The sequence below is a fragment of the Octodon degus genome, unplaced genomic scaffold, assembly GCF_000260255.1.
Source record: "Octodon degus isolate 3935 unplaced genomic scaffold, OctDeg1.0 scaffold00153, whole genome shotgun sequence".
NCBI lineage: Eukaryota > Metazoa > Chordata > Mammalia > Rodentia > Octodontidae > Octodon > Octodon degus.
In genome coordinates, this window is record NW_004524729.1 from 5,729,977 (window position 1) to 5,744,116 (window position 14,140).

General features: G+C 54.3%; 1 protein-coding gene across 1 annotated transcript in view; it reads right to left on the reverse strand.

Annotated features, from left to right (window-relative positions):
• Positions 1 to 14,140, reverse strand: part of Ttll8 (tubulin tyrosine ligase like 8) — a 33,257-nt gene that overhangs the window by 14,432 nt on the left and 4,685 nt on the right. Inside the window, exons 4-9 of the mRNA XM_004642469.2 lie at positions 13,405 to 13,543; positions 12,831 to 12,904; positions 10,491 to 10,619; positions 10,166 to 10,280; positions 9,801 to 9,926; positions 3,000 to 3,186 (exon numbers count right to left, since the gene is read on the reverse strand). Of these exons, the coding sequence (XP_004642526.1) occupies positions 3,000 to 3,186; positions 9,801 to 9,926; positions 10,166 to 10,280; positions 10,491 to 10,619; positions 12,831 to 12,904; positions 13,405 to 13,543 (770 nt within the window). The remainder of the gene's footprint in view (positions 1 to 2,999; positions 3,187 to 9,800; positions 9,927 to 10,165; positions 10,281 to 10,490; positions 10,620 to 12,830; positions 12,905 to 13,404; positions 13,544 to 14,140) is intronic.

Below are 14,140 nucleotides of genomic sequence, written 5' to 3' on the forward strand. Positions count from 1 at the left end.
AAGAAGAGGAACAAGAACAGGAAGAGGAAGAGGAAGAGAAACAGGAAGGGGAAGAAGAGGAACAGGAAGAGGAAGAAGAGGAACAAGAACAGGAAAAGGAAGAGGAACAGGAACAGGAAGGGGAAGAAGACGAACAGGAACAGGAACAGGAAGAAGAACAGGAAGAAGAAGAACAGGAACAGGAATAGGAAGAGGAACAGGAAGAGGAAGAGGAACAGGAAAAGAAACAGGAAGGGGAAGAAGAGGAACAGGAACAGGAATAGGAAGAAGAGGAACAGGAACAGGAATAGGAAGAAGAGGAACAGGAAGAGAGACAGGAAGGGGAAGAAGAGAAACAGGAACAGGAAGAGGAAGAAGAACAGGAACAGGAAGAAGAGGAACAGGAAGGGGAAGAAGAGGAACAGGAAGGGGAAGAAGAAGAGGAGGAACGGGAAGGGGAAGAAGAGGAACAGGAAGGGGAAGAAGAAGAACAGGAAGGGGAAGAAGAGGAAGAGGAAGAACAACAAGAAGAGGAACAGGAAGAGGAAAGAAAGAAAGAACGAACAAATGAACGAAGGTGGCGGCAGTTGCCCAAGAACAGTGCTGCGTTTGCTGACACGCTGAGCCAGGCTTTGCAATGGAGAATCTTATTCCAGAGAAAATGTCTCTCAGAGAATGAAGAAAAAAGCAGGCTTTTTGAGACCAACCCCCCAACCTTCCATGCCCCCCAAACCACAAAACCAAACAAACCTGCGAGCAACATTACCAAACAGAACACACTGGGCTAAGCCCTAAAGCAGGCTTCAGTGCCCCAGTAGTACTCGGCTGCTGAGCAAATGCAGGCGGGGGCGGGGGGGGACACACACACATGTACGAGTGAATGTGCGGAGCACGCTGATGTCCCCTGAGCACAGAGGAGGCATGTGCTGAGTGAGACGGGGGCACACTGAGTTACGCCGCTGATCGGGAGGGTGATGTGAGGTGGCCAGGCTGTGGTACTGCCTGTGACGATGCAGACACTGGTCGGCATCTCGTGGAGCCAAGAGGACAGATGCGGAGCCTAGCACTCTGGGAGGCTGAGGCAGGAGGGTTGCCAAGTTCAAGGCCAGCCTGGACAACTTAGTGAGACCTTATCTCAAAATTAAAGGAACTCAGTGGTACAGCACCCTTGGGTTCAATTCTCACTAATGAAGGAGGGAAGAAGAAAAAGAACAGCAGGACAAACTAGAAGGGAGGGCTCCTCCACAGGAGAAAGGGGCTCCAGGACATAGTGGCTGCTGGCTCAGGCTGAAAGACACTCTCAGATGGCACTGCAGGTGCAGAGGAAAAGAAGCCCGGAAGAGGCGGTCGCGGAGCAGACCAATGCCACAGCAATACTTTCACACAGCAAGAGCCTGTGGGCTTTACAGCCAACATAGATGTGAAGCAACACGCCAGGCAAAAAGGAAGCGAACCGGGCTGGAGAGATGGCTCAGTGGTCTAGGGCACCTACTTAGAACAAGCTTAGCAAAGCATCAGGGACCGCGGTTCAATCCCCCAGCACCACATGCCAGCCAGCCCCGCCCCCTGGTGGGCTGAGCTGGCCACACACACACACACACACACACACACACACTCTCTCTCTCTCTCTCTCTCTCAAAAATAAATAAAAAAAAAATTAAAAAAAAAAAAAAGGAAGCGAACCATGTGACAGTCTTGAAATTGCCCAGAAAGAGGCGAAAACAGGTTTAGGTGGACTGAAATAGGCCAAAGATGATACACAATGTGCAAAGTCCGTAGCTCCCACAGGAGCGTCCAGGGCTAAGCACAAGGGTTAGCAGTGGGTGACTGCCAGGGTGCGGTGGGCACAGACAGGAACAGTGGCGCCTGGGGAGTGCGAAGGAGCCCACACTCTGGTCCCCAGTAACAACCCAGTGCAAATAGAGCAAGCATTCGGATTCACAGAAGAGAACTGTCAGTGGGGCAAGCGCAAGACCCGCCATTAACAGGTGCTCTTTGCAGGAGACAGAGTTGAATTATAAAGGCACCAGCAGACTACAAAGGTTAACAGAAGACATACACCTTGCAAACACTGATCTGCAGAAAGCCAACGTGGCTGTCCCACTACTAGGAAGCAGCAGGACTCCGAGGAGGACTCGTGGAGGCAGAGAGCACCCTGAGAGCAGGAGGGAGGGTCTGGGGCATGGCGAGGAGCACAGCTCTGACTCACTGGCTCCCTCTGTGTCAGCGTGAGCCGGCAGCCCCCGGCGTCCAGGGAGAAGCGCAGGGCCTCCAATGGCTGAGGCTTACACCCCCCTCTGGGGTACGTCAGAGAAGAAGCAGGTGACAACCAGGGGACACCGAATGGCCTTTTTAGAGCACAGCCTCTAGTGAACCCGGCATGCATGCTCTGCTCCCAGGCAGCCAGCTGATGGGCGATTTGCCGATTTGCGGGGCTCTGCCTGGGAAGGCTGAGCCGGGCTTCAAGGGACTGGAAATGACCTTGATGGGGAACAGCTAGATAGATGAGCAACAGCAAGGTCTCATCCACGTGCACACTGGAATCACACACCATGCACCCTGACGACATGCACACTGTACGTCACTGGACAGAAAGGGAGCTATCTGAGCCATCCAGGGAAAGGATTAAAGTCAAAATGCCCTGGTGTGGGGGCTGTCTCAGGCCCTCAAAAGCATGGGCTCTTCTTCCCCTGGCATTGTCCTCTTCGCGGGTGCATGGTGCTGGACCCAGACTGAGGATGTGGGCCTGGAGCAAGGAGGGCCAACAGGGCCTGCCAGAGCCCAGCCACCCACCAGAGCAATCCAGGTAGCCTGGCCACAAACAGAACAGAACTTCTAGGGCTGCTGCGGGTTCAAATGAGACCAAAAAGGAAATGGCTACAAAGGTGCAGAGGTGACATCCCTCCAGAGGCGCCGAGGCGCTGTCCTCTTGATAAGCCAGCGGGGTCGGGGGATGGGCAGCAGGAATCTGGGTGCCCGATGCCCAGACGGACGCCCGAGTCCCCACCTGCGCATCTCACCGGACCAGGGCGTAGTACTGCTGGGTCAGGGTGCTCCACTCGGCCTCGGTCAGGCCCTCCACGCTTCTCGCCAGCCCGTCGATGTCCTCATGCTCCCGCTGCCCCAGGTAGGCCTGGCACACCCGGCAGGCCACATCCACCAGCTGTCCCGGGAGACCCCTGAGCTTCTTCATGGCACCCTCAGGATCTGGAACCCAAGCACTGGCGCTGGGGGGTCTGCCGCAGGGACACGGCACACACCCCAAGCTGCAGGGCACCCAGAATGCCACCTGTGCTAGGCAGTGCCCTCAGCCTGCTGCGAGCGTCACCCCCAGAACCAGAGCACGTCGCAGGGCACGGGCTCCCGAGTCTGTGCTGGGTCGTGAGGCCCCAGGACACAGGAGCACCACTAGGTCTCAGGACAGGTGTGAGAAGGTGGGTCTCAACCGCCCCAGAGTGCAGGCTGCAGGCTGAGAAGCACCCCTGCTGGCCCTGCTGTGGGGAGCCCAGGGGTCTCCCCGGGACAGGTGGGGGCACAAGCTCAGCAACCATGCGACAGCTGCAGAGGTTACAGTGGGCAGGTTTGAGCCTGAAATCCCCAGAACAAAAGTAAACCAGCTCACAGAGAACAATGGTACCTCTAGTTTCAAAGATGGAAGAGAGGGGACGTCACCACTCCCTCCTACCAGGAAGAGCTGAATAAACAGAAAAAAAAAAATCAGCTACTCTCTGGAGAAGAGAGGTCAGAGGCAAAGCCAGCATCCCCACAGCTGGAGACTCGGAAGCACAGGCGAGCAGGCAGAGGCCTCCACAGCTAGGCAGGGCAGGAAAGCAAGCTGGGCATGGACCTGCTGGTGGTGCCAACTCCAAAGGAGGATGGAAGAACAGGAACAGGTGACAGGCAGAAAAGGGGAGCAGAGGCCCAGAGATCATGAAATGCTAGTGGCCTAAGTGCACAAACTACAAGACGGGTTGCCAGAGTCCATGAAGCAAGACCAAACCGCATGTGCTTCTCTAAGAAACGCTAGAAAGAGATATTAGATCAAAAGACACATTATGCTGGGGCTGGGGAGATAGCTCAGCAGCATAAGAGACTGCCTGGCAAGGGCAAAGTCCTGAGTTCAATCCCTGGTACCGTATACCATTCTGGCCAGGAACCAGGCATGTGGCTCATGCCTGTAATCCCAGCGCTAGGGAGGCTGAGACAGGAGGATCACTATGAGTCCAAGCTTAGTAGCGAGATCCTGTACAAAATGCATTTTAAAAAAAAAAAGCACAAGGGAAAAGCTGATAGAACTTCAAGGACAAAATAAGATACACTGTCATGATAGTAAAATTTCCACACTATTGTGGACGTGACAAGTCCAGCAGTTGGTCAGTGAGGACACAGTGCACACACTACCCATCAGCTGGACACCACTGATGCCCACACAGCTCTCCAATCACAGCAGCGCACACACATCTTAAGTTCATGCAGAACATTCACCAACATGGGCCACAGTCTGGCCATGAAACAGACATTAACAAATTCAAAAAACCCAAGAAACCAGTGTCTGCTCTCAGACCACAAGGGGATTAAAATGGAAATCAATAAGACAAAGATATCTGGGGACTCTTGAAGCACTTGGAGATTAAAGAATACAATTCTAAAAAGAGAAATTTGAAGCCAGGTGTGGTGGTGCCTGCCTGTCATTGCAGCACTCGGGGAGGTCGAGGTAGAAGTATCACAAGTTCAAGCCGGGCCTTGGAAACGTGGTGACTCAGCAAGATCTTGTCCCAAAATAAAAACTAAAATGGGTTGGAGATATAGCTCAGTGGTAAAGCCCTGAGTTCAATCCCCAGTACTGAAAAAATAGATAAAAAGAAAGACTGAACTAAATGACAATGAAAACACAACTTGTCAAACTTAACCAAAATTTGCAGGATGCAACAGCAGTGCTTAGAAGGAAATGCAAACTACCTAATGCTTTATAAATAGAAAATAAAAAGGGATAAATTAATGATCTAAGATTCCACCTCACTTCAGGAAATCAAAAAATGAACAAGTTAAATCCAGAGTAAGCAAAAGAAGAGTAATAAAAATCAAGGTGGAATCCTGAGGGCATTTCACTGACCTTCTCAGACCAAAAAGCTACAACTCTCGTTGCATAGGTCCTCCTGCTTTACCTTGGTCTTAACTATCCAGCAGAAAAGTATGAAGACGAAATTATAAGAAATAAAGCCATGCTGTTAAGATGAGCTGTGGGGGACTCAGGTCAATAATTTCTGACATTGCCAGTTAAACAGAAGACCCAATGCTATTATGGGCTACTGGACTCTTTTAGAATATTTTGCTGAGTTTACACACCTATAATATTCAATAACGGAACTTAGAAAAAATGGGGTATACAGATGAATGTCCATTTTGTATCTGTGTATTCAAAGTGGTTGGGATAGATATATAGTTACATTCTGTTAATGAATAGAATGATTTGCTCTAATGGTGTTTGTAAATAGGATCACAAGTCCACATCTTGTACAGCAATTAACCACTAAGAAGAATATATGCAGTGTATTATTTGTTGAAAAATAAAAAAAAAATAAAATTAAAATTAAAAAAAAATAAAGAAAGAAATATTTTCATCTAAAAAAAAAAAAAATCAAGGTGGAAATTAATACAATTCAAAGCCAGAAGTCAATAGGGAGAAAAAAAAATCTATGAAACCCAAAGCTAGCTCTTCGAAAAGAGCAGTAAAATTAGTAAGCCTTTAGCCAGGCTGAGGAACAAGGCAGAAAACGCCAATCACTATCATCAGAAAGGCGAGCGGCGCCACGGAGCCACCGGGGCCACCAGAGCCACCGGGGCCACCCGCATGCCGAGGACAACACCCTGGGCAACCGGCCGGGACCGGTCGGGACAGGACTCGTCTTGGCCACGTTCTCATTGCTGGGACAAAACGGCCGACACCCACATGTTAAAGAAGAAGAGGTTATTGTCGCCCATAGTCTGCGTCCGCAGGCAGCTGGCTCCGAGGCAGGGAGCAGAGGGGACAGCAGAGGACGACGGCCCGGGCGGGGCAGACGCCAGCCGAGTGACCGCGAGGGACAGGACTAACCCCACCAGGCCACGCCCCCAGCAGCCACCTCCTCCAATCAGGCTTCACCTCCCAAATCACTGTTAACAAATAAATTCACTGATGGGTATCATGTCCTCACAGTCCAGTCAGGCCCCCAAAGCCCCACTGATGAGCGCTTGAGGCTTTCAGGGGACATTTAGACTAACTACATAATGTGCCGTATGTACAAAGAAATTCCAGTCAAAAGCTAAAAAGCTTCCCAGACGTGGGTAACCAGGCCCAGGCAGGTTGGGGGGAAATCCTGGCGCATGCACGGCGGACTCTCGTCCCGCCCGCCGTTCCCCGCGATGCGTGAAAGCCCTTTGGTCCCTCCCCTTCCGAGAGCCCCGCCTCTGCAGCGCGGGAGCAGAGTGAGGCCAGCTCAGGGAGTGGCTGCTGGGGGGTCGCGGGCTCGGTCGGGGGCTCGGGCTGTCCCTCGCCTCCCGCCTCCAGGCCTCCTCCCACACCTGCTGCTGGCGTGCTCCTGGCTCACCGCAATCCCCACGCCGTGGAACCGCTGACCTCGGCCGCAGCCTCGGAACCACGAACAAACCCTTGCTTCCGTTAAATTGTTTTTCAGGTATTTTGCCACAGCAATGAAAAGCTAACTAGTACAGGAAATTGACATGCAAGGAGACATTATAGCACGTCTCCACAGCCTCTTCTGGAAGGCGGAAGCGCAGGAGCGCTTCTGAACTTATCCAGTGAGGTCACACTACCTTGATGCTAAGACCATTAGGAGGACAAGAAGCTGCAGATCTGTGTCTCTCTGAACATTGATCCAAAATGAGCAAATTTAATCCCACAGCAGAAAAGTAACTATACACAATGGATCAGGATTTGCACAGGTTATAAAAGGCTGGTTTGACATCTGCAGCTCACCTGACGCTTCCTTGGTCTCCATCCTGATGTCCTGTCCCTGGCTGTCACCTGGACTGTTGCTTGGAGCAATAAACTTGTTATTTCACCTTTCTAGTCTGAATATCCGTCACTGTCCTACATCTGATGACTGCAAGCTTGACTCAAACACAAACAGATCCCATCAACAGGCAAAAAAAGTTACACCATGAGACGACAAAAGACGTGACAAGATCCAGCTGCCATTGGTGTTAAGAACTGTTAGCACACTGGGAAAGCTTCTTCAACATAATAAGGAATCACTACAAGTATGGAGAACTAGCACCATGCTTAAGGGTAAGAAATTAGTAGCCTTCTTGCTAGATAAGGAAAAAGACAAGGCTATGCCCGCCTATAGTGGCTTTTCAACATTGTGCTGGAAACCCTTGGCAAAGCTGTAAGACAAGAAAAGTATACAGAAGGAAAAAAATAAAGGAATCAAAGGAAAACAAAATAAAACAAAAATCCCTAGAGGTAATAAGTGATTACATGTTTTGTTCGTTGGTTGGTTTTTTGTTTGTTTGTTTTTTGGTGGAACTGGGGATTGAACTCAGGCCCTTGCACTTGCCAGGCAAGCACTTATTCTACTGAGCTATCTCCCCAGCCCAGTAGTTAATCATTTTCCTATACAACAGCAATGAACAGTTGGAATTTGAAATTCAGACAAAATGCCATTACAGGAGCAGCCTCAGGATGAAATACCTAGGTACAAATACCACTAAAAATACGTATAAGGTCTATATGCAGAAAACTACAAAACTCTGGAGAATGCTGTCCACTAAACGAGTGGAGAGAAATGTCATGTATACAGTAGGAGACACTCAGTTTTATTAAGATATCCACCAATTCTTCCCATCTTGGCCTCTACACAATCCAATCAAAATCACAGCAAGCACAAGGGCCTGAGTTCAATCCCGGGTTCCACCAAAAAACAAAAAACAAAAAACAAACAAAAAAAAAAAATCACACCAAGTTATTGCACAAACTTGAGCAAACTGGTTCTCAGTTATGTGCAGGGGCCAGTTACCCAGGACACCCAACTCAGCCTTAAGGAAGGGCAGAGTCAGAGCACCGGCCTTGCCTGCCCTCCAGAGCTGCACCTCGGCACAGCTGAGGACTGAGCTTTTGCTGAACAAGTACACAGATTCCTGGAACAGAACAGAGTCCAAAAAAGACCGCTGCAAACACGGGGACAGAAGAAGCGAGGGAGCAAAGGCAGGCTCGTCAGCCAGCAATGTTGCAGCGGCTGGATGCTCAAGCACAACAAAACTAGTGTCCCTCCTGTCACCAAAGTTAACTCCCAGGGCATCACCGGCCTCTGGGAATGCGGAAAATGGGAAGACTTGGAAATCTGGGAGAGCAGAGCTGTACACAGTTCACAGAGGCAGCATCCAGAGTGGACAACGAGCCTTGGCATTCAACAGGAAGAAAATGAACAACCCAGTTTAAAACCGAGCAAGCGAGAGGACCACTTAGCAGAGGAGGTGGACAGAGGGCAGAGGGCGCGTAAAAGGACGCAGCGCAGTATGTGTCGCTGTGAACTGCACACTGACACAAGGGTGTGATGCCACGGCAGGCCTAGTGGAGGGGCAGGACTCCAGAACACTGCAGATGAAGAGGGGAAGCAGTGGGGCCTTGCACATGTGGCTGGGAGGCAGCACGGCGAACAGCAAGAGCTTCTTAAAACTAATCAGGCGCTTGCTGTATCACCTGGCAGCCGCACTCCCTATCACTTGGCTAAAAGAGCTGAAAACATGTGTGCACACAGACGTCCACACTTCCTACTGCTGGTGCCTGGACGCACCAAGATGGCCCTCGGGCAGGGACGGGTGGGGCGGGGGACACAGACGAGGCCCAGCCAGACCTTGCTGAGTGCTGTCGAGCTGCTGAGCCAGGAAAAGACGCCACGAACCCTAAATGTTTGCCGCTACACAACGGGGCCAGTCGGAAAAGGCGACAGCCCGTGTGATTCCAACCATACAACACTCTGGGAAAGCCAAGCCAAGGACCAGAAGAGCACCAGCAGTTTCCTGGAGGAAGCCCAGCAGGCAGTGGGGCAAGTAGTGCCAGTTCCATAGCTTGAGCTTCACACGAAGATAGATAGTCACAACAAAACTACTGCTCAGACTTCAGCGATCTTTCCGTGTCCGCATCCAGCCTACGTGTGTTCCCTTCTTCACCTGTGGGGGCCTGGGGCTGCCCGAGTCACAATCACTGTGCTCAGAACACTCCTTAGCACTATGATGCAGTCATGGGCATGGCAGCCCTCATCTGGATTCTGAGTTACTTGGAAGGCAGAGGCATGAGACCACGCGTAAGCTGAGTGTCGGCAACCTACCCAGGCCATCTCAGAGGAAAAAAGTTGGGATGTAGCTCAGGTGCCCTGGTTCAGTCTCAGGAACCGCAGAGCAGCAACAATGCACCAACATCTGTCTCATGCCATTGTGGCCAGGGCACTGCCCAGGTGGGGACCAGCATGGGGCCAGCTGGGCCGGGGACCAGTCAGAGAGGAAGCCTCTGAGCTTTTGCGCAGCTTTGCCACAAACCTAAAGTATTCTAAAAAGTACATTTTATTAAAGCGGACCCTTGTGTCCCTACATTCCTCAGGCCCCTCTGCAGAGCCACGGTGGCTTCTGGGTCCTGGGACCCCGAGCGACACGGGATGAGGCCACCACTGTGCCCTGCAGCAGGATGGCTGTGACGTCCAGATACACAAACTGCGAGGCACATCATGAATCGGAGATGACCTTGCCTCGGGTCCTGGGGGTGTTCAGATACCCATGACACATGAGGACGCTGCCCTGACGTTCCCGGGGCCTGTCCCCCTCACCTGTCCTGCTGCCCTCTTCACTAGGCCCGGCCTCCTCCTTCTGGCTCCTGGCGTTGCTTCTGGTGCAGCTCTGGTGGCTGACGACCCACTTGAGGATGCTGGAGGCCATGGTGCGCCGGAAGTCATCTGCAAGGCGCCGCGGCCTACTGGAGCTCCGTCCTGCCCCCGCCTGTCCTCTCCCTGGTCCTCCCTAGGCCCCACCCCCACAACCGAGTTCCAACTCGGACTCCGAGGTCCTGCCCCAGAGCCAAGTCTGCAGCCCCTCTGCAGCCTGGCGCAGAGCCGAGCTGGGCCTCCAGGCCCCTGCCCTGCTCCTCCCCGCCACCCAGCCCAGGCAGCAGAGGTCCCCGGAGGCCCTCACTCACCCACGAACTCCTGCTTCTCACTCTCCACGCACAGGCTGTAGCAGCGCGGGAAGAAGGCGTCAGGGTTGGCCTGGACGAACCACGGCAGGCTCCGCATGTTCACACACAGCCCGATCTCCAGGGACAGAAGAGTCAGGGCCCACAGGGAAGCCAGCGCCTGCCCAGCTGGGTACCTGCTTGGGCTTGGCCTGTGTGGCCTGAGGAGGCCCCAGGACCACCCAGACACAGCGCAGGGCAGAGAGGGGCAGAAGCGGGATGCCCCAGGGTGGGGTGGGGCCACACGGAAGCAGTCAGGGAGCAGAGAGCAGCCACCCCAAGCAGTCACCTTGGTGGTGAAGGACGATGTCTTCGCGTAGTGGTTCAGCATCTGGTCAGAGCTCAGGTTATGATAGTCCACGATGTCCCTTTTGATGGTCCAGAGGAAGTACGGCGTCTCATTCTTTACCAGCCTGGACTGGCAAGGAGAAACCTCCATCAACACCCTGTGTTCACAGTTCCCCTTTCTGCTGGACAGTTGGCACAATGCCAAAAGCCAGGTGTGGTGGCGGGCGCATGCCTGTGGTCCCCGTGCTCTGGTGGCTGAGGCAGGAGGATCACAGGTTTGAGCCCGGCCTGAGCAGTAGCAGGCGAAAGCCATGTCCAAATGAAAAGCAAGCAATCAGGGCTGTCCTGCAGCTCAGCGTATAGCTCTCAGGTCATCCGGAGTGGTGTGGCCGGCAACATTCTAACCCGGCGCTCCATCTCAGCTGTGGGCCACACACTTCTGATGGCCCACCCATGCTGGTGTGGAAGCAGCTTCGGAGCTGTGTCCTCTGCCTGGGCCCAGCATGTGGTCTGAGCTGCCCTCCCCAGGTGACCAGGTGCAGCTAAAGGGTGTGCCACCTGTCATCACTTGGTGACCAGGATGCTCTGTGACCCAGAGCAGAGCCCACAGGAACAAAGCTCCTGGGTGGCTCCTCCCTGCCCCTGTGAGGTGAGATCTCCCACTGTACAGAGCAGGGCAGGGGGATCTGGGGTATAGTGGACACCTGTGGCTGGTGCCTTTGCTGTTGATGACTTTCTGTTTACAAGCAGTGGCAAGTGTTTGCTCCAAACTTCTAACCATGAAAAAACACACTCCAAAGTCCGTGGTAGCCCCTGACCCCTGCCTTGGCAAAGACACTTCTGGGTCAGCTCCCACAGCAGGCATGTGCAGGCATGTGGGCCACATGGACAAGAGCACCTGTGTGTGTCTGCGGACCCAGCTCCAGGTCCCACGCTGGAAGTCTGCTGCTCTGGTCCCTGGTGGCGCCCAGCATGGGGCCACTCCCCGTCTTGCTCCCCGCCTATCAGCGGCAGAGTGGAATCTCCGGCATCACCCTGCCCTGCCCACTGCTGCCTGCATCTCTCCCCTCAGTCTGGAGGAGGCTCTGTCCCCAAGTTCACAGACTGACGTCCTCACCTTGAAGGAGAAGGCCCCTGGGAGGCAAGGGAAGCTGAGGGAGGAGCCCAAGAAATGCGGTTTAGGCCCTGCTACACCACCAGAAGACCAACAGGGCTCAGCCTGGAGCCGGCCCTGGGCTGTGCATGGAAGTGGGTGTCTGTCCCGAGACGCTGGAAGCTGCTGGTGCCCAGCCCTGGTCACACAGGCTGAGCTGAGACCCTGCTTCCCTTCATGGCTACATGTGGGGCTTTCCCAGAGCAGCAGCTGTGGTCTGAGTGGGTCCCCAGAAATGTGTGCCGGAGTCCCAGGCCTTGGGAGGTGATGTTAAGCCCTGAAAGGAGCAGGGCCTGGAAAGAAGGGAGCAGGCGAGGGCCTGTCTCATGCACTCAGCATTTCTGCCAGGCCTGGGGTGCACAGCAGGAAGACCCTCACTCAACAGGGCGCCTGGACCAGGTGAGTCAAACGGTCCTGGGGTTCCCTTGCAGGAACGCCCAGCAGACTAGGTAAGAGTGCGCACTACTCCGGCACAGCTTACGGCCCTGGGCTCACTGGCCCCTGGAGGTGGGCCGCCCTGTCTGCCTGTTTTTCTGTAAGTCACATTCTGTTTCTTCTCATGTTCTTACATGCAACTTGGTTTTTAAAATTATACGTACTACAAGTATCTTCTCCCACTTTGTAGTTAACTTTTTTCTTTTTTCTTTTTTCTTCTCTTCTCTTTTTTTCTTTTCAGGTCCTGGGGATTGAACCCACAGCCTTGCACTGTGCCACCTCTCCATCTTTTATTTTGAAACCAGCTTCCACTAAGTTGCTAAGTTGTCCATGCTGGACTCGACTTGAAATTCCCCTGCCTCAGCCTCCCAGAGTGCTGGGATTAGCCTTTATGTCCTCTTCAGGGAGGAGTGCAGTGGGCTGAGCCCCAGAGGAGCCACCTCTGGTGTGGTGGCAGGGTGGGGACCGCTGCCATATGCAGCAAGCTCCTGCAGGCCTGGCTGTCACCCTAGCCCTGGCCTCAGAGCACCCCGTGGTCCCATACTCATGGAGGACTTACAGGTGCCTGCTGTGGCCCTTTATGGGGCACAGAGGAAGCCAGCTTCTCTAGGCCCCTCCAGCTCGGACAGCTGACCCCACCCCAGGGCTCCTGGCTGCTGGAGCAGAGGCCGTAGTGACTCCTGTCTGCCAACCTCCCCAGCGACGCAGGCCCCAAGAGGGTGCTGGTGGGAGGGCAGAGGCCAGCTCACCTACCATCGCATCATGGATGTCTTCTGCTTTCCTTGAAGTCATTTCCTGATCTTCCTGGACCTTGACACGTTTGCCATCTGCAGATGACATGTGCAAGAGAGATGCTGGTGCCACCCTATGGGTCCCGGCCCCACACAGTCCCCACAGCAGACAGATGGCAGCATGGTCACCCCAGGTGCCCGCTCCCTAGTGGGGCCCCTGCTCTCACCCACCAGCACTGTGCCTGGGACCCTGGGGGCCCAGCCATCCTTGGGTGAGTGCAGCAGACTCTCAGGATAAAAGGTGAGCAGGAGGGGGTGTTTGATCTCCCATAGTCACAGAGACCCATCCAGGGCAGACCCGCTGGTCAAAGGCTGGGGGATGACCAGCAGGACTGTGGGAGCCTGGGGGCAGACTGCCAGGAGCTGGGGCTTGAAGAGGGATGGCCAGGGCCAGGTGTGGACCTGGGGATGCCAGGAAGCGACCAGTACTAGATAAGACACCAGAGCTGGCAGGGTAGCGGGTTGGACCCCAGCAGGCGTGGGCATCCTCACACATGACCCCCTGCGCAGAGGACCAGGGGTCCCTAAAACTCTACCAGTGATGCCCACATCTTCATCCTCGGGGCCTGGGAGGATCTTGGGCAGGAAGTGGGACTTCTTCTCCACCCAGCCCTTCCTCCGCAGAGTGGCCCGGATCACTGGGTAGTGTCCGCAGATAGCGAAGATCTTCTTTTCCTGAAAGGGCAGAGCGTGTCTGGGCCGCAGCACCAAAGCACAAGGTGGTGACGTCCTCCAGGCAGGGGGAGGACCATTCAGCGAGCGCAGTGTGTGCAGCAGGGCGTCGAGGCCGCTGGAGCAAGGTGCGCTTGTGTGTGTGCATACATGTGTGTGTGCCCGTGGACATGGGTGAGCGTGGATATGCGTGTGCATGTGTGAGCATGTGGCAGGGTCCACTACAGCCCACGTGAGGGACACCATTGCTTCGTGTGTCCCCTTCGCCGTGAGGCCTGGTACATAGCCACAAACTTGGGCTCACACACTTGTTGCACGCTCATTCACACACACAGCTAGGAGCCACGAGGAGCGGCCCCCGCTCTGGGTGCTGATGGCAGGAGGTGAGAGGAGACGCCACTGTGCAGGAGCCCGCTCGTGCAACCCGCCTGAGACACATCCTGTGTGGCCTTCCTCTCTGCAGAGCTCACCATCCGCCCCATCCCTGGAGGGCCAAGGCCCCTGAGGCAGGCAGGAGCCCGGGATGGGTGAGCGGGCAGGCAGGAGCCCGGGATGGGTGAGCGGGCAGGCAGGAGCCCGGGATGGGTGAGCGGGCAGGCA